This window comes from Felis catus, chromosome F1 (assembly GCF_018350175.1).
Source record: "Felis catus isolate Fca126 chromosome F1, F.catus_Fca126_mat1.0, whole genome shotgun sequence".
In the NCBI taxonomy this organism is placed as follows: Eukaryota; Metazoa; Chordata; class Mammalia; order Carnivora; family Felidae; genus Felis; species Felis catus.
Window position 1 is genome coordinate 40880387 of NC_058384.1, and position 21171 is coordinate 40901557.

At 39.6% G+C, this 21171-nt stretch overlaps 1 protein-coding gene across 10 annotated transcripts in view; it reads left to right on the forward strand.

Annotated features, from left to right (window-relative positions):
* PPP1R12B (protein phosphatase 1 regulatory subunit 12B) overlaps nucleotides 1-21171 on the forward strand; it is a 213868-nt gene that overhangs the window by 39825 nt on the left and 152872 nt on the right. For all 10 annotated transcript variants that reach the window (XM_019821983.3, XM_019821984.3, XM_045048676.1 and 7 more), the window contains exon 2: nucleotides 17377-17507. In XM_019821983.3, the coding sequence (XP_019677542.2) occupies nucleotides 17377-17507 (131 nt within the window). The remainder of the gene's footprint in view (nucleotides 1-17376; nucleotides 17508-21171) is intronic.

A 21171-nucleotide genomic window follows, 5' to 3' on the forward strand; every position in this document is an offset into this window, starting at 1 on the left:
TTCAGCTATGATCAATCATAGACATAAGCCCTCCTGAGTGGTTTTATCACATGTAGCTCTGTGTCAGGAAGTAGGATTAGTATCCGTGTTCTTCACTTCCTGGGCATTACTTTCCATACTCTTATAAAAAGAAAATACCTTCTGCTCCTTTGATTTGCATGCCATTTGGCTAGGCCGCCTTCTTACCCTCTCATTCTTCAAAGACCACTCGCTCACAGCTTCCTCTCCATCTCATTACTATCAGAGCATCCAACATTTTGGCCTCATAGTTTTTTAGCTTCCTCATTTTCGGTGACTTCTCCCTCTACCTGCCTGTGTCACTCACTTCCACAGTCACATCTATGGCAGTTTTCACCTAGAAAACTGCTTCTCCTTTAAGCATCTGGCTTTTTGAAGGTAGCATGTAATTTCTAGTTCAGTCATTTGCCTTGTAACCAAATTCTTGTTGGGACCTCCAGTTCTTCTCCCATCTCCTTTCTTACTAATTTATCAGCTTCCCTTATCATCTTGTTTAGGTTCTGTGTTCACTTCAGTAACACTTTCCCTGTTACTTCTTTACCTCTCTGAAATTTTTGAACTTATCCAGCAGAGTCCTAACCCTTGATGAACCCAATTCTGATTTCTCTGTGGTTACATCTAAGTGGCTAAAAATCACAAAATAGCGCAGATTTTTATACCACTTTATTTTCATGGTCACCAAATTCCAATAGATCCTTCTCATTGTCTGGAAACCTCATTATGTATCAACTCATTGCTTCTTTCCCTGAAAAGATCATTTCACACTTCTTTACTCTCCCCACCCTTCTGATCACCTATTTTCTCCTTTTTTCTCAACAGATATTACCTCCTACTACTTTGTGTTCCACTCCACAAAATCTCTGGTCTGGTTTTTGTCTCCATCACTGCACCAAAAAAAAGCTCTTTAAAGAGCTTTATATCGAGACTTGTTAAAAATCTCTAAATTGAGTGTTGGTATAATAAAGTAGCTCATAGTATCAGCTTTGGATCCAGACTGATTGGGTTTGAATGCTGGCTTAGCCATGTGACCTTGGACAAGTTGCTTAACTTTTTAAAAGTGAAAATAATAATATCTTTCTTAAAAGTTTGCTAGGAGGATTAAATTAATTAATGTATAAGACAATGCTTAACCCATAGTACTAAAAGATTAATAATATTAATACTTGTTAATTATAATCACCCTTCTAATAATTATATAAATAACATTCTGTCAATTATATAATTAACATTAATATGTATTTATTAAATATTATTTAATATAATAAGCATTATTAATCCTACCACCACCTTCATTACTATTATGATTATTACTACTGCTTCATAAATAAGATAGAAAACAGAGAAATTAGAATTTCTTTAACTTTTTACCTCCAAACCACTCTGCCTTAGTCTGAAACACTCTTTTCCTTCCCTCTTAGTGCAGTGGCAGCCTTCCCATCTAAGGCTCATCCTCCCATCTTTGTTTTGGAACCTTTCTTCTGCAACCAGACACTGTTCAATCTCTCTCTTCAGTCTTTTCCTTTTATTTGGACTCTTCCACTTGTCATTAAACACGCGCAGATCTCTTCCATCTTGGAATAACAAAATCCCCTGGGCCCCTTCCTGGCCTTTAGTTACCACCCTGCCTTTTCCCTCCCTTTCTCAGCCATATTTGTAAAGACTTAATCCATGCTTTCCTTTCCCCTCACTCTTATTCCATTGCTATCTCAATTTTGCATCATTGCTACATTGAAACTTCTTGCTAAAGTCATCAGTGACCTTCAGGTTGCTAATTCTGACATTTCATTCTTCGTTTTACTTGACTTTCAGCAACATAAACCATTCTCCTTCTTGAAACCTTTTTATCCTATGACTTTCATGATAAATTTCTCTTGCCTTTTCCTCCCACTTCTTGTTACACCTTCCTTGTTTGCACATTCTTCTCTACCCGGTTTTTAAATGACAGAATTTTTCAAAGCTTGGTGCTGGGTCTTCTCACTCTACTCTCTTTTCCATATCGTGTTCACGTGTCTAGCTCCAAATAGTCCTCAAAAAACATTGGCTGCTATCAAGATTATTATCATCATCATTATTACATATTATTAATATCTATTATATATATTATATCATCACCTTCCCCTTCCTTGGAGGACTTTGGGGAATACCCCTGAGAATATATTTAAACTTTGAGTATTTTGGAAGAAAGAATGGCATTATAATTTACTTATATTTTATTATTTCACTGAAATTAATCTGGCTTTAAAATATAACAAAACTTAATCCTACTGATCAACTTTATTACAGTATTGGAATAAAAAAAATTGTTGATGGGGTACCTGCGTGGCTTAGTCGACTGAGTGTCTGACTCTTGGTTTCAGCTCAGGTCGTGATTTCATGATTCATGAGTTCAAGCCTCATGTTGGCCTCTGCACTGATGGTGCAGAGCCTGCTTGGGACTCTCTCTCCCTCTGTCTTTGCCCCTCCCCCTCTCAAAATGGGGCAGTTGAATGGCTCAGTCAATTAAGCTTCCCACTCTTGATTTCGGCTCAGGTCATGATCTTGGGGTTCGTGAGACTGAGTCCTGCATCAGGCTCTGTGCTGATAGTGTGGAGTCTGCTTGGGATTCTTTCTCTCCCTCTCTCTCTGCCCCTCCCTTGCTTGCACTCATGTGCTCTCTAAAGAAATAAATAAGTAAATAAAACATTAAGAAAGTTTTTTTTTTAAAGTTGTTGATGTGTCTAGAATGACTGTGTTATGCATTAGCAATCATGAGAGTCACCAGATTCAACAGTGTTCAAATACTATACATGAAGCCATTTCCAGGCACTGAAGAAAATGGTAATGATGAGGAGGAGCATGATGATAATAATAGAAGTAATAAGAACAATGACAATAACAAAAATGTAGCATATTCCTAACAGAAGTATCTTTTATATGTTGAGTTTTCTATTCCTTAAGTTTGGCAGATTGTCACAGTGTGCAATCTCATGGCCTAGAAGAGGAAAGAGACCTCTGGAGAAACTGAGAATTCTCAGCCAGTGCATGGTACACACCACCATCCCCCACCCCCTCACAGCACAGAAAGCAAAAATGGAAACCCAGGGACAAACCAGTTATGATGTTACTTCCACAGCAGCTAGCTGGGATTTTACAAAGGTGACATTAATGTAGAAAATGCAGTTTCTACTTCATGCTATGTCATGTTAGTGTTGTCTGGCAGGCTGTGATCTGCGTCCTCATGGGACCCTCTTCGTGGTTGATTCTGATGACATTAAATTACCTTTCAGGAAATGTTCACTATTTCGTTACTTTGAAGTCCCTCCCCTTTCTAACCTGCCCTTCCAAAACAGCTTTGACATTTAAGAGGTAGTATGCCAGGTGTGCTGGTTAGCTCCATATTACCAGACACAAGGAACCTTCTGTCAGAGGTAATGTGGCTGGCACAGAATCGGCTGGCACGGTATCGTAGCTTGCGTGGCAGAGGTCTAAACAGAGGGGCAGAACATCGCTGGCAGGCTGAGAGTGGCAAGGGCGGTGCTTTGGGTTGCCCAGGTAACTCTGTTTTAGTTAGGATCCTAATTGGCTAGGGAAACATACCTCTTTCAGTGGCTTTGGTGAAGCCTTTTGATCACTGACTATTTCTGTAAGAGTTTAAGAGCAGGATCAGAAAAGGGCTCCCCTTCTGTTAACTTCTTGTTTTTTTGCCATATGCAGTGTTATGTTGATGGAAATTTCAGATTTCACTGTTTAGTTCCCTCTTTCACTCACTACCAAACACAGATTATTTTGTGTAAATTGAGGTGGGAGATGGACTTTTGTATTACTAAAAGCTGGTATTGCGATTTTTGCTGATGTTGGCTGAGCAACATCTGAGATGTTGGCTACCAGCTAACTGTGCCAGGACAAACTGGATGCTCACTGGATATGCTTAGGGATGAATATTAACATGACTGATTAGACTAAAAATAAGATATTTGAAGTTATTTTCATATTTAGTTACAGTCACGTGTTTGTCATATAACCAGGAGATTTCTATCCTAGTTACACTAAATGTATTAGGTTCTGTTCTGTATTGTTAATAAGACCATTAAGCAAATATATATTGAATGCTTTCTGTGTGTAGAGCACTATTCTAGGCTCTGGGGATACAATTAGTAAGGCATAGATAGTCTGCATAGAAGGAGGTCCCCGTCTGGTTGGGAAGTTGCCAGAGATAACTACAGTAGAATGCAATGCACTATAATAGGCCCTTAGAAACACAGGTGGCGGTGACTACCTCTGCTAGGTTGGGAAGGACAGTCAAGGCAGGCTGCATCCAGCCCGATGCAGGACCCAAACCCACAAACCGTGAGATCATGACCTGAGCTGCAGTCATACGCTTAACTGTAGGAGTAATGTTAAACTAAGAGGAGTAATGTTAAACTAAGTCTTTGTGGGAGGAGGGGACTAAAAAAAAAACCAAACAAACAAAAAACTAAGTCTTTGAGACCATGTGGAAGCTCTAAGCAGGGAAGTACATTCCAGGCTTAGGAAATGGCAGGTATAAATGCATAGAGGCATATGAAAGTGTGGCACGTTTGGAGAATTGTTATGGGAATGGTGTGCAATAGCTAGAAGCAACATGCATGAGCAGTTACACTGTGCCAGTGACATGCTTAACATTACACATAGGAAGTCACATAGCCCTCATAAGTTGACACTATGGGAAAACTATTATTGTTATTTCCATTTTATTAATTTTTTTTCAATGTTTTTTATTTATTTTTGGGACAGAGAGAGACAGAGCATGAATGGGGGAGGGGCAGAGACAGAGGGAGACACAGAATCGGAAACAGGCTCCAGGCTCTGAGCCATCAGCCCAGAGCCCGACGCGGGGCTCGAACCCATGGACCGCGAGATCGTGACCTGGCTGAAGTCGGACGCTTAACCGACTGCTCCACCCAGGCGCCCCTGTTATTTCCATTTTAAAGATGAGATAACCGAGGCAGAGAGAAGTTAAGTAACTTACCTATGGTCTTATAGCCATTAAATTTCACAGCTAGCATTTGAACTCAAATTTTTTTTTGCCAGTGCTCTAAATTGGGTGTCAGCACACTGTAGCCATGGGCCAGATCCAGCCCGCTACCTGGTTTTGTACAGCCTATGAGCTGAAAATGGTTTTTGCATTTTTAATTAGTTGAAAACAGCAAAAGAAGAATAATATTTTGTGATATGTGAGACTTCCACGAAATTCAAATTTCAGGATCTATAAAATTTTATTGGAACACAGCCATGCTCATTGGTGTAGTATCATGTAAGGCTGCTTTCATACTATGGTGGCAGAGATGAGTATCTGCAAGAGTGTATATGACCTACAAAGCCTAAAATACTCAGTTTGTTTTCTAAAATAACACAGAGAGCGTGCATTGATAGCAATAGTTGGATTTATGTACTACTTACCTTTTAAAAAATCTGTTTTCATATTTGTTATCTCGTGTGTCCTCCTGTCAACCCTGAAATGAAAGGAAGGTTAAGTTTGGTGGTGCTTTCTATCATACAGCCAGGAAACTCTATTGTAGGAAGACTGGGATGGGCTGTGACATTAAAGTTACACTCTTTTGCTTGTACAGTGTCTTGTAATGTCCCTCATTCTGTTCTGAAATTTGCCCTCTACCTCTGTCCTAGATATACAGTTGCTCAGAGTTGGGGCTCAAGGCCACTCCATAGATGAGACAGTTGAGATAGATTGAAAGAACAAGGTAACACACACTCTTTCCTTAACCTTCAGCACCTCTGCAACAGTGTCTGAAATTCTTTGTCTTGGCAACGTTCAACTTATTCTGAGCACACTGCCAGTGAAGTGCTTCAGGAGGCTTGTATTTGATTTCAGATAAGTAAGCACTTACCATCAAAGGAGACAGGGGGCATTTCTCATTTTCGTTTCCATAAAGGGATGCAATTGCATTGTTGGGCTACATGGAAAGTCTTTGACTAACGGTAAATTTTGAATCCTTTTTTTAGGTTTTCACTTCCCCATTATTCTACCTTTAAAAGGTGAAGTTTTTACTTTTTTGCTATTCTTGGTCTTTTCTTGAGCTTAGGAATACTGCCTCTTTTTAAAAAAAAAAACATCTTTTTACATTTATTCATTTTTGAAAGACAGAGCATGAACTAGGGAGGGGCAGAGAGAGACAGAATCTGAAGCAGGCTCCAGGCTTTGAGCAGTCAGCACAGAGCAGCCCAATGCTGCTGCATCCAGCCCGATGCAGGACCCGAACCCACAAACCGTGAGATCATGACCTGAGCCGAAGTCATACACTTAACCGACTGAGCCACCCAGGCATCCCGGGAATGTTGCCTCTTAATCAGTAAATAACAGGAGCTTTCCTGGTGACCTCCGCACTACCATCAAGCTAGTCAGGGAGAGTGAAGTGTAACTCTTCTAGGTGTGACCTCAAGGGATGTTTGTCTTATCTGTTGCTCTTTATCATTCATCCCACTATCCTATATCTAGGATATAGCGGTCTGAGGATTAAACTGTAGGCCACGTTACTTATATTATTGAGCTTGATGCTTTCAGGAAAAAACAAGTTATTTAGATTTCTAAAGTCTTAACCATTAGTGCCTTCTCTTTCAGCCCCAATAGTGAATTCATATTATCAGCAAAATTGATTATACCCAGATTTGGTCTGTTAAGGCCCAGCAGAAATAAGATGCTACCTTAAGAGAGGTCAACTATATTTCCACTGATAGCCAGCATTTCCTTGGCCACTGACAGTGCTGAGGTCAGAGCAGTGTAGGAAAACATTTCTGTGTCCCAGGGGTTAGATGCCTCAGGGATGCTGAAATGCCTGAGGTGATGGATAGCGCAAGTGTATACATTTATCAAAACTCAGTGACTATGTACTTAAGATCTGTGCTTCTCACTGTATGTAAATTTTACTTCACAAGAAAAAGAGTACTCCAAACAAGTTTTGAACTCTTGCTAATGACATGTTTGTGAGGTATTTGGGGACATTATTAAGAATGTCTGCAATGGGACGGACACCTGATGAAGTATAGCACAGTGTTAATGGTGGACTACAGGTCATGTTAGGGTGAATCGGTATTCACTGTGAAATTCTTTCAACTTTTCTGTATGTTCAAACATTTTCATAATAAAATATTTGGGAAGAATGCCTAAAGAGGATGGGCAAGTAATATAACTTGATAAAGCAGCATAGGTATAAAACAGTAGAGAATGGTGGGGTGTGGGGCATCAGGTACTCATGCTCTGCTTAGAGAAGGTAACTGCTGCTCAACTTCAACTAATTGTTTCTTTGCATTGTCAGATATTCTAATTTTTTTTTAATGTTCATTTATTTTTGAGAGAGAACGAGAGTGTGCACGCATGTGAACAGGGGAGGGACAGAGAGACAGGGAGACAGAGGATCCGAAGCAGGCTCTAGGCTCTGTGTTGTCAGCACAGAGCCTGATGTGGGGCTCAAACCCATGAACCATGAGATCATAACCTGAGCTGAAGTTGGATGCTTAATTGACTGAGCCACCCAGGTACCTTGTTTTGTTTTTGTTTTTGTTTTTGTTTTTGTTTTTTTAAGTTTATTTTGAGAGAGAGCACTAAAGGAAGAGTGAGAAGGGCAGGGGCAGAGAGGAGACAGAGAATCCCAAGCGGGGTCCACGCTGACAGGGGGGCTCAATCCCACAAACCATGAGATCATGACCTGAGCCAAAATCAAGAGTTGGACGCTTACTGACTGAGCCACCCAGGCGCCCCCAGATACTCTAATTTTTTAAAAATCTTGAATGTGAAATTTTTAATGTGAAAAATCATTATTTTTAAAATACCACAAGGGCAAAACAAAATGCTTCTAATTTACCAACCTTCTTCTATCCCAAAGATTTTAATTTTAGAGGAAAAATTGGAGGTGTCCTCTTGGGTTGTAAAGTCACCATTGTTATCACTAACATGTGACTCTGAAGAGATTCCAGCAGTAGCTGAAGCTTTCTACCGTAACCTCGATTCCCCTGTTCTGTGGGCTCCTGTACAGTAATGCTGTGCCAGGGCCATGCCACCGTATTCATGACACTGACCCAACAACGAAGCTTTGCTGGGGGGGGGGGGGAGGGCCTAAGAACAGCTGTGAGGTTGGGCTGGTTGGCATGTTTTCCCTGGGCTCACTTTAGGATTATTTAATAGGGAAAGGGCAGCAAGCAGTACATGCTATCTTGCTGCTCAGATGTAGTTCCTGGATATAATTCACTCAGGCTTTAACAGAAATTAGCACTAGGTAGGAATCAGCCACAGAAAAGACTTCTAAGACTTCCTTATATTCCCTGTTTTGGCTAAGTGGTGTCGCAGTCTACCCAGGGTCCTAAGCTCTCAAAAATCTTATCCTTTTTCACTGTAGGCATTCGAATCAGCTACACTGTCCCTTCTGCTTCAGGGAGGCTTCTTTTCAAGTCTGTCCCCTCCTCAATGTCTCTACTGCTAATATTTCACTTCAAGACCTCATCCTCTCTAGCCCTTGATTATAATTTTCTCAGTGGTGTCTTTGTTGTGAGTTTTTCCTGCCAGCAGTTCAATATTCATATTCCCACTACAGTTACCATTCTTTTTTTTTTTTTTTTTTTTTAATGTTTATTTCTTGAGAGGGAAAGAGAGAGAGTCAGAGAGAGACACACACACAGAATCCGAAGCAGGCTCCCGGCTCCGAGCTGTCAGCACAGAGCCCAACGTGGGGCTCAAACCCACAGACCATGAGATCATGACGTGAGCTGAAGTTGGATGCCTCACCGACTGAGCCACCCGGGTGCCCCCACAGTTATCATTCTTAAGATACGATTCTGGTTTAAAAAACTCAGCATCTCCCTGTTGCCTTCAGAGTAAAAGTTAAACTCTTTATCATGAGGTATAAGGATTTTCACTGCTGCCAATCTATCCTACCCGTCTTTCTTCCTTCCATCTCCCATGAACATTCTTCAGTATGGCAAATGAAGCCCTATTCAGATTTTCGTGTGTGCCCTCACCCCCATCTGAGTACATACATGCCAAACCTCTCACCATTCCAAAAAACTGTCTTTTTTTTTTTTCTTTTCTCCAGACCTTTTCCTTTTCTCCAATATTGCTGTTCCCTTTGCGTCTGGTTTTCTTCATCCCTGCTTTTTTAAACTGGCTGACTCCTTCCCTTTTATAAGTTAGGTGAATAATATCCATTCTCTGAAATGTTCCCCGTTACCCCCAAAGTTAGTGACTTCTTTCTCTGTGTTATAATACTTTGTACATATCACTCATTTTGTATTAGAGTATGATTTCTGTTGGCGTGTATCATTTACATACCTCTTTCTACCACTAAATGGTAAAGCCTTCTTCATCTCTGATTCCTTTATCTCCCCTTGAGGACTATGTCTGGCATAGTATAAGCATCAGTAAATGTTTGTTACATGAATAAATGGAAAGATACTTCACAGTCAAGGAGCATATTACTAAGATAAATTCTTAACCTGTTCTTTGGTAATGTGAGTCAGTGTCAGATCCGGAACTTACATCTGTCTTCTCAGATTTTCTGCCTGTGCTAACAATAGACTTGATGGACCCCTCTGTAGCCGTGACTCTGTTATGGCAAAACCCAGTAGGCAGCCCTTGAATTTCCTTTGCCAGCTGTAGGAGTCATTCTTCCACTCCTGGCTCATTGTCTTCCCTTTCCTCTAATCCTTTTAATTTACTTCCTTCTCTTGTTAATAGAACCTGACTGTGGTCTGTTGGCACCTACTAGAACATACATAGAGACTATGCTGTATTTATATTTAAGTATGTAATTCTTGCCCTGTCTTGTGTGAAAAGGAATGTTCCTGCTGAGTCTTAGAGACAAGGGTAGTGGTGGTGGTGGTGGAGGAGGAAGTAGTAGTAGTAATAATAATACTAACAGCAGCTAACACTTTCATGGTATTTTACCCATATGCTGGACACTAAGTGTTTTTATGTCCATTAGCTCACTCGTAACCCCATGAAGTAGGTACCATGATTGGTATGATAATTTTATCGATGAGGGAATTGAAGCATACTGAGGTAATTTGTTTTAAGAACACAACACTACTAACCACTAGACCTGGGATTGGAGCCCAGGAAGTCTTTATTCCGTAGTCTGCCCTCTTAACCAGTGCACTGTACTGGGTAGGGGACCCTACGTGTGGGGAGACATGCCAGTAAGTGATATGGATTCTCATAGGACCAGCTTTGCCTGTGTAAAACTCTTGATGGAAATCAAATGTGCTGGGAAAATAGTAACCTCTTGTTTCAGTATCTCCTTTTAGGGATAAAATTTGCTGTATTGATTTATGCTTTATGAGAATTCAGTCTTCCTGTAATTTCTTTGTCGCTTTTACTCCTTACCTAACTCAGATCCCAGAATTGCCTTTCTTCTTTTCACAAGGCTTACTTGACAGCCATGGAGCACTGCCCATGCCATAGCTTTCAGGCCGTACTCTTGCGGCTTATGAAACACTTGTTTATGGGCACGGAGTGATCTGGAGTTAAATAGTAAAATCCTTCTCCCTGGGACAGCAATTTACTCTACATGCCAAGTTGGCAGCAGAATAGACCTTTGGGGGGCTGTGGTTAAGACAGGTAGCCAAGATATGAGGGAGGTTTCTAATCCAGACTCATGTTAATAAACAGAGTGGTAACCAAAGCACTTTAATGGGATCTTTGTGTTTTGCATTTAGTCTTCGTCAAGAGTGACCAACTCAAATCAGCCAATTGACCACATTCCTCATATGAATTATTGGAGAGTTAGACTAATATCAGTTTACCCTATATATGCTAAAGCAAAGTTATTTTTAGGAAGATAGTATCAGGTATTAAAAATGTTCCATGAGCCAAGTGGTATCTGGAGACTGGCCCATGAACTCTATTTTGGATGCCTCTAAATTGGTAAGTAGAAAACATTTAGGTGGTTCTGAATATGTGACCTTAAATAAGTCACTTAACTTTTCTGGGACTAGTTTCTCCATCTGTAACATGAAAAGTCCTAGTGTTTAGTGCTTTAACTACCACGTTCTTTCCTTTTACATCCTTGTTGTAATATGCTTTTTCCAAGGAACTTCTTTTGATCAAGTCTGTTAAGATGAATCATCCCAATACTTAGTGTGCCTCAGCTCTTATGTGCAGAATTTGTAAGAAAATAACCTCAGCAAGGGCTTTCTTATTTCTGTAGAAGTATCTACAAGCTGTGGACACTCTTTTGACCTGAGAGGAACTCATGCTTGAGATTTTTACCATAATTACTAGGCCTCATTTATTGTTCCTCAAAATCAGGATTATCAACGAGTAATGAAACAGAGATTTGGACATTGGAACTCTAAAAGTTCTGTTTGAAGAGTAACCATGGACTTTAAGAAGATGCTGCTTCCATTTCCTGGGCCCTTTCTCCTTCTACTCAACTTTATAAAAACCTGTCTTGATCTAACAAGAGGTAGGTCAGATGTGTATAACCTTGTATGGTACAAAGTTGCCAAACTAATACCTGTAAGACAACGTAATGGGTCTTTCTTCATTCAAGTGGATAAATGCATGGAGAATGCAGAAGGTTGAAGGCAACATTTGAAGGGTCAGGCCTTGGGACATTTTAGAGTAGGCTTTATTGGCATCCAGAATGAACATATTTTTGATATCTAAACATTGTCAACCTTTAGGCAATATGATACTTGCTCTTGACTGAAGGAAGGTGTTTTCTAGTCCCAAATTGTAAACGTTTACAGTCTTGTGGGTACTATGCCAATTTACTGAGAACACAATCTTAATCGGTATGACACTCCATGGAACATTCTTTACTTCTGCTGTTTCTCTTGGCTATCTCTCCTGAAAGGCTACAGATCAGTGTCCAGAGCCTGCCTGACCACTGAGTACATAATCAGATATAGTTCTCACCACCTGGGAGCCAAACTGTCTATGCCAGTGGGGTTGTGAGTCTTTCACACAGGGCTGACAGTTGCTGGAGTCACCTGTCATGTTGGAGCAGAATGCTATTCTGATTCTCACTTGAGTAGTAGTTATACTATGTCATGACATGATTGGAATAGAGAGACAGGTACTTGGAAGGAGTGACTCAAGCATTTGGATCTGTCTTAACTACTAATATATTAAAGCCCTCTCATAGTGATGATCTGTTGATGATTGAGATTTCCAAATTTACTAACTCCTTTACCACTGTTAATTTACTGGTATACATTCTTGTTCTGTGAGGAGGTGACCTCACTGGAGCAGGGGGACTTTGAGCTTTGAAATGTTGGGTTTCAGAGCAAACTCCTCATCAGTACTGCCATCCTAGTTTCAGTTTCAGTCAGCAGCCAGAATACTTTCAGCAAAATACTTAACGTGAGAACCGCAGTCAGGTCTTTCAAGGCATTTGCTATTTGGACTAATGATTGGGGCGGGGGGGGGGGGTGTTCTAGAACTTTCTATTAAATGTAGTTGTCTTTTAAAAAGTGATATAATTAATGTTTTGACCACTTTTCATCTGGCAAAGAGGGGGTGAATCACAGCTCTAATTTTCATCGATACCAAGGAATAAGGATGAGGCAGACCCTTCAGGTTCTGACTTCCTATTCTCTGCCAATTGTGTTAGTTTTCTGTGGCTTTAGTAACAAATTACTGTAAATGTGGTGGCTTAACTTTACAAACAGAAATCTATTATTGCACAGGCTAGAATTTATAATCTGGAGGCTAGATGTGGGGGACTCAGGTGTTGTGAAGGCCACACTCCCTCTGTAGGTTCTAAGGGAATATTTGTTCTTTGCCTCTTCCAGCTTCTGGTGACTGTCAACATTCCTTGACTTGTGGCCATATCACCTCAGTCTCTGTCTCTGTGGTCGCATTGCCTCCTCCCCTTGGGCTATTTCAAATTTCCCCCTTCCTGTCTCTTATAAGGACACTTGTCACTAGAGTTAGGGCCCACTTTGATAATTCAGGATGACCTTGTCATCTCAACATCCTTAATTATATCTGCAGAGACCCCTTTCCGAGTAAGGTACATTCATAGGTTCCAGGAACTAGGATATGGGCATAGCTTTTGGGGGGCCACCGTTTAACACACTACACCACTGGAAAAGAGATACATGGACAATACAAAATGGATGGGAGGCAGCAATATATAACATCCTTGACCTGGCCCTAATCCATACATGGATGTGCTATATGATTTTGGTGGAATCACCTTGGGCATCCTAGACAGGTCTTTGGGTGATTCTAGATATCTGAGGATCAACTAAATGTACAGAAAACGTGACTTTCTATGCATTTGGGCATTTATTCTTCCACTTAACAAATATCTATGGAGGGCTTATTATGTGCCAAATGCTGTTCTAGGTGTTTGGGCTACATCAGTGAACCAGTAGCCTTTAGTGGAATTTATGTTCTAGCTTTGCTAGCAATGACTTGAGATGTTCATATAGGTGATTCAGGAATGTGGTGTTTGGCTGATGAATGTTTGTGTGAAAGAAATTATGCTCTTTGCTGTTATCTCCAAGCAGCTAGGGTTTTTAGCATAAAGTTGAAATTATATAATTTGGGGGATTATATAAATTTTGAATATATACCTTATATGTAAATAATAATATTAATTATCAAGTATTAATATAATTAATAATACTAATTATTATTCAATTATTATTGAATTATGTAAATTTGGAGAGGCTAAAGGACAAAATAGTGACATGTATGGAATGGGGATATAATACAAAGATCATCATCTCCCAACACTTTTGTCAGCATGATTTGTTGAAATCAAGACAAGCGTGAGCTGAAAAATCCAAACACGTAGATGTTATGCTGCCCCAAGCCCAGCTTCTAGTGTGTCATCTGCCTTGGCACCTGGAGCTGGGTTTGTGGGGAAGAGAGTTGTTCTGGGGCAAAGGTAGGTAGTTTTAGCAGTATTCTGATATACACGAGCAAGGTCAGCTCTTGGAGCCAGCGGCACTTGGTGGTGGTGACAGTTGCAGGCTATTTTGGGAATGGAGGAGGCTTTGTTTTGTAAGGCTTTCTCTGCACTCCCAGATTTAACTCTGGCACTGATCAACCATCAGCCACTTTTGTCTTTGATATAGAGAGAGAGCAATGTTAGGTACAGTATAGAGATCATAGTGCTCTTTTATCATTTTATTGGTGAAATCAAGTCTTTTTCTTTGGAGATAGCTTGTCATTGCCAAGGAAATGTGACATGCCGATTTTATGAAACTTTAAATTCTTACCTGGTAATTTTTCTAATATTTCTCTGGACCAATAATTAAATAATATCTCCTTTTGTTAAAGAGCTTAGAAGAACTTGTTATTTTAGTAATATTGTGTGTGTCCTCAGGATTGAAAAGCAGAAGGAAATGAACATAAGCCATAGCAGAAGGAATTGGGCTAAATGCAAAGAAGAATATTCCCAGTGATGTCATGAGTAACATCAGAAACTTTTTTAGTATCCTTTGCCTGTTCAAGGAAAGGAAAAGACTCATCTGTCTGGAAGGTTCATTGCAGCTCTGCCTAGAGACATCGTGTTGGAGCCCACGGCCCTGGACCAGGTTTTACAGATGGGTGAATCTGCTCATCTACCGGGCTTCAGTCGTGAATGAGTCAGCAGCACAGCTGCAGATGGAGTGGGCAGAAGGGCATCTAAATTTAGTCGTTATTCACTCGAGAAGGTTTCCAGTGATTATTTGTCTCTCCTTCATGGCTTTAGTCATATTCCTTCTTCTGGAGACCGAAACAAAAAAGAACAGAGAATGGTCACTCCAAGATATTTCATGAGAGCGAGTGCCCTACAACTCTGTTGAATGTCTCTGAGGATGATTCTCTTTCAGCTTAACCATTGATACATACTATTTTATTCACATTGTTCCTGAATTTGGGAACCTGCAGGATCCTTTACCCTAGAAAGGGAATTTTTTGAAGTCAGGCTTGATAAGCAAGCTCTAAAATCCTGATAGTTCAAAGACATTTTTAACCAAACTGCCTTCCTCCTAGAAGATACTGGAGGTGGGGGAGGGCAGTGATGGGTGAGGAGTTAGTACAGTTTGTGCTTTTTCTACAAGAAGTTGCTATTTGTTAAACTGGTGGCTTAAAAACAACAACAATGCCACAAAAGCCCATGAGGTAGGTGGTATTCTCATGCTGTAGATGAGTACACTGATACTCAGGTTACATACCTCACTCAAGGTTATCCGCACTGGCAGAGCTGGTATGCAATCCCAGGGCTGTCTGGCTTCAAAGCTGATGTTTTTAACAATATACTCTCCTTCACTTTGTGGAGGACATGGGGGATAATTTCACTCTTGACCTACTTTATTTTATTTGAGAGGATTCTTTGGAGATTGATGATCTGCCAAATTACATTGCAGATCAGGCCAGCTTTTTGTTACTGTCTTCCCAAACATCGTCACAATGTCATTCTTCTAAAAATACTCTTTCAAGAATTTCAGATTTATAGATGAAAATATCACAAAACTGAAAAATAAAACTGAAGGAGTGATAGAGTGAGGGAGATTAAGAAAAGGAAGGGAGAGAAATAAGAGGAAAGGAAAGAGAAGTTTCTCCTGTTTCGTACCTGGACTCACTGGGCTTATTTTAGGCCCCCTGGGATTTGGTTGCTGTCATCATCAAAGAGCAAAGAATGATCTTGAAAACATTGGCTTCCAAAAGTCTGCCTGGTGGTGGTGTGGCCATCGGAGCTAAGTTTTTAGACTGTTGAGCTAAAGAAATTTTGCAACCAGGCAGGAAGCAGTTGACCCAGCTGTTTTAACGCAGGTTACGATGGCACATTTGACCTTCGTGATACAGGCCTTTGTTATTACATGGGCATGACACTTTCTTCTCCTTGGACTTCAGTACCTTTCTTAAAAGTACCCGTTTCCATCCTTTCACTTAAAAGTCTTTGTTAAAAGTTTTTCTCAAGGTACTCTGCAATGAGTTGGCCAAAGCTTACTCTGTGGGGTTTGCAGACTGGCAGACATGCAATATATGAGAAGAATTTAGTGATAATAATAATGAAGTATTCTACATGGTAAAGAAGTAAAAAGTAAATTAGGAATCCTTGTAGAAGTTGATAAACCTAAGAGAACACACAGAAGAAATGTAACTTTTAGAGCTACTTATTGAAAAAGAGACCATTATGAATTGTGGCTATAAAAGTCATCTGGCTTCCAGAGGTCAGGTTAAAGGAATATATTCCATTGCATCAGATCAAATCTAGGCTGATATGTTAGCTAACCTCAGTAACTGTAAAAAGAGTATCAAATGGGAAAAATGAACAAAGGTGCTTTTTGTAACTAGGGTTACCCAGTTAAATTTTCATCCAGAGTGCATCAACCTTTGTTCATCCATGCCCCTGCTTCCAGGCAGTATTGACATGAGGTTTATCTCTGGAGGGAGTTCCCATAAGTTCTCTTGGTAAGATGTATACTACTTAAGTCCCTTATATATATTTAGAAAAGGGAGGAGTATTTTAATAGCCTGTACAGACAATTGTGGATACTCTTCTTGGATATTATATACTCAAACTCCCAACAAGTAGTAGTTTCTTAAATATTGGTTGCATTGCAGAATCTGAAACCGTGTGAATGGACTTTTCTTACTTTGTGACATTAAAAATAGGAGTTTCATTTGTTTCTAGGTTCTGAATTATTCCAACTGTTTTGGAACGATAAAAGCCCTGATAATGATTACCTTTATCATTGTGGGCATTGATCCTTTTTATTCTGTACATTTATTAAGACAGCCTTTTGGTCTGCAGATCTCATTGCTATTTGTGGCTGTTTCTCCTAATTGTTACTGTGTGATGGGCAGCTAAGGATCCCTATAACTATCCATAACTACAAACATACTTCGCCATATTGGTTGGAGCCATTCAGAAAATACATGAAAAGAAAATACGTTTCTTCAGTTTGAAGTGATCACCTTATCCTTTCTCACCAAAGCGGGGATTGTTTGGCAACCCTAGAATCTTAAACTATAGCTTTCCACCGAGGAAATTGCATTTGATTCTGTACGACTATTTTGTTTTAAAAGTCATAAGCCAATTAGTAGTTTCTAACGTGTCCTCTTTTTTATAGTATGATGATGAAACAGCTCAGCCATTTGAAGTACTTTAGAAATCACTTTCACAGTTAATCCTGATAGTACTGTAAATAAGATTAGGTGTCATTATACCTGTTTCACAGCTGGAATATTGAAGACAATTCAGGGGTTTGCATAAGATTACAAAGCTTACAAGTCACCCTCTGGACGCTGGTATCAGCAATTGCGAGAAATAGAAATTAATATGTCATTACAACTAAAGTATTGTCAGTGCCCAGAGCAGTGTCTGGCACGTAGTAGAACTCAATAAGTACTTGTCGAGTGAATGAATGGACTTTTCTTTTCAGGCCTGTATTGATGAAAATTTGGACATGGTGAAGTTTCTGGTGGAGAACAGAGCCAATGTAAACCAGCAGGACAACGAGGGCTGGACACCCCTTCATGCAGCAGCTTCCTGTGGCTATCTCAACATAGCAGAGTGAGTCTCTGTGTGGGCTTGGACTCTTTGTAGGAATAGCCTTCTTTTCTTCTCTTAAAACTTTGAATTCATAAACAGTTGTAATTTCTCTTACAAATTATAAAAGCAGGAAGATGAATCATTTTTAAGGAATAATTGATACTATTTTTTATATATAGCTGCTAAATCCAGTTTTTCAGTTGAAATTTTTTGTTTGCTTCTATTTTCAGGAAACTGATACATTTTGGCATACTCAGAGGTGGCTTCTGTCTGTTGCACTATCTGGGTCACTTTTTGAGCAACTATAACATATGTGGGCAGGCCTAGAAATTTTTTCTGGACTTCCTTGTAAACTTGTTTTATTGTTTAAGAAAAACATCAGTGGGGTGCCTAGGTGGCTCAGTTGGTTAAGCATCCGATTCTTGATTTTGGTTCAGGTCATGAGCTCACGGTTTGTGAGTCTGAGCCCCGCATCAAGCTCTGTGTGGACAGTGCAAAGCCTCCGTGGGATTCTCTGTCTGCTGTCTCCTCTCTCTGCCCCTCCCCTGCTCTCTCTCTATCTCAAAAATAAATAAATGAACATCAAAAAAAAAGAAGAAAAAAATCAGTGTTCAGTACAAATGAAGGTGGAGAATGCCTGACATACTGATTATAATACCCATATGGTTAATAGCAGAAGAATGAGCCTAAACATGGAACAAAGGAAGGGTAGGGATTGGCATGTGTTTGTTCTCCACATTAGTTGAATGGTGTGTTTATTAAGACACACAAGTAGCTCCTGACCTCCATGACAACTAGTTGCCCTTGCCTTGGGCAGAAGAATCCTGACCACATGTATCTAGGATGTAAGAGGTACTAAATAAGTGTTAAATGAAGGAATGAAATTTATTTTTATTTTATTTGTTTGTTTATTTATTTTAAAGTAGTTTCTATGCCCAACATGGTCTAAGTCACGACCCCGAGATCAAGAGTTGCATGCTCCACTGACTGAGCCAGCCAGCCACCCAAGGTTATTATTATTTTTTTTAACTTTTTTAAATGTTTATTTATTTTTGAGAGAGAAAGAGACAGAGTGTGAGCCAGGGAGGGGCAGAGAGGGAGACACAGAATCTGAAGCAGGCTTGAGGCTCTGAGCAGTCAGCACAGAGCCTGACACGCGGCTCAAACCCATGGACTGTAGATCACGACTGGAGCCGAAGTTGGATGCCTAACCGACTGAGCCACCCAGGTGTCCCAGTTATTTTTAAATAGGAAAGAGACTTTGGCAGTTGAAACATCTTTAAAATGAGGCAACTGAGTGTTTTCTAGAGATGAGAGTAAATTTAGGTTGGTAAGGTAAATTCACTAAATAAATGATATTCTGTGATCCTTTGAAAATCAGATGCTTGTTTTAAGACCCTTTTCCATATAATTAGAGCTCTATTATATTTCTCTTATTCAACAAACAGCAGGGAGAATTATGTTGGCAGCTATGTAGAGGCTTGGGAATGGCTTCCCACAGAATCTGATTTACCCAGGTTTCCTGGGGGAGAGCCTGTGTCTCTGTTTTGCTTTCGAGCCAGGATGCTCAGTGGGAGAAGTTAAACAAAGGGAGAGTCAGAGCCAGAGAAACACTAGGCAGCAGCACTGGTGTTTGACTGGGCTGCTTGTTCTAAAAAGTGGACAACGGGATCGGCCCCAAAGCCAACAGAAGCAAACAATGCAGTTTTCTTCAGTCTCGGTTCTTTACCCTGTTCTCAGTCACCTCTTCATCCCTTAGACTGTCCTCTTCTTAGAGTCTCCTAGAAAAGGCTCTGATTCTCAGCCTTACCCACTAATGCCAACAATCTGATGTCTAAGAGTTAAGGTGGCTTCCTCCTAGATTTCAATTTTTACTTAAAAAATTTGTCTAAGAAATAGTTATAGAACATGTTAGCACCTCATTTTTTATATTTCATTATTTGTTCAGGTGGCTTGTTTGTGATTTCTGAGTTGCCAAATCTCATTACATCCAAGAATTTCACTTTTTTTCCATTGGCAGGTAACTAGCAGAGCTCATGCTTAGAATTAGGATCACTTGTGTTGGCATTATCCATGGAGTCTCTTTCTTTTTTCTCTTTTTGTGAAGCTGAGTACAGAGAATGATTGTAAATGCTTTTTTACAGTGGTTTCTTTAATTCATCTTTCTGGATGAACACGGTTCCTTTGGAAATAAGTTCAAAATTTAACCATCTCCTGCCCAAATAAATATTACCTTGAGGGGAAGGAATCAGTGAGAGTTACTATTTCCTCATACAAATTATTACTCATTAGTCAAATGAAAGTCTGACCGGGAGAGAGATGATCTAGACTAGAATTTGTTGCATGGGTGAGGTGGTGGTAGGGATGGCTTTCTTTAATTTATCTTTCATTGTGCATATCATTATGAGAAAGTTTGATCTTGAAATTATTTATTTATTTGCATTATGTAGCATTATTTTCTGTACAATGGAAAAAAAACCTCACTGCTTATATTACTCATTTAGGTTACTTTACCTTTGGGCCTGTGAACAATGTTTTAGATAAGATCAGCCCTTGGTCATTTTGTCTTTTTTTGGTATCTTAAATTTTGCATTCTTATCCTCAGAATCATCAGAATTCCAAATTTCAAGGGAATAGAGACAAATAAAAGGCAGATTAGCTTTCTAGGAAGACTCCAACTGCATTCGATTTCATGTTCCATTATCTTTTTGTCTCATATTTGAACTCGGTATGATATGTTTTTAAAAACAGGTTTAGAGGCTATTATTTTTCTCATTTTAATTTGAGTTCAGGCTTACTGCTAGTTAGCAGGATGTTTTATATTTTTATTACCAGTAAGTGTTTAACTTAGAAGCAGCAGATTGACCCAAGGGTACAGCATTTAGTTTGGCTTTATAGTTTATTGGGATGTTAATTTATTCTGAGTTTTTAAACACATTAAATTTTCTTTCTTCCTCCTTTAGATATTAGTATTTTTACTAATATATTAGTGATGAGTAACGAAGAATAGGGAGGCTTTATTTTCTAAAGGGCATATTTATTTTGCTAGTTGGTATTTCTGAGTCTCTGGATAACTATAAAGATTCTCAGGGGTAAAGTAAATATTACTCTATAGATTGATATTTATTCTTATACAGGTAAAAGTGTGAAACTAAGCAGGTTTTTACTTTTTTTCCCCCTAAAAATGGTCTAGGAAGGAAGCTTTGCTTAACAGTAATCCCTGAGTCATAGTGAGCCAGATTGCTTTCTAGAAATGAGTTTTCTTGATTATTGACATAAGAACATGTCCGAAAAGGGAAAAACAGAGAGGCCTGTATAACCAAGTGACACTGTGACTGATCCAATAAGAGATTGAATAGATGTCAGAACACAGTAGTTAAGATGTTTCATTTATTTCAGGTAATATTTATGGAGTGCCAAGAGAAGAGAGATGATGTCACGATGTTCTGGCAATAATAACAGTGAGATGTTCTGGCAATAATAACAGTTCTTGCCCTCAGGTAGCTTTCAGCCTGATTGGGCAGTGGCATCAATAGTGTCATGGCAGAGGTCCGGAGGGATCAGGGGAGAGGGTGGAGTTTTAGGAAGGAGACAGAAAGTTCAGTTGTTGAGAACAGGCAAAGGCTACATGAAGGCAAAAGAATTTTAAATGGACCTTGAAAGATATGGAAAGTTTCTAGAAGGG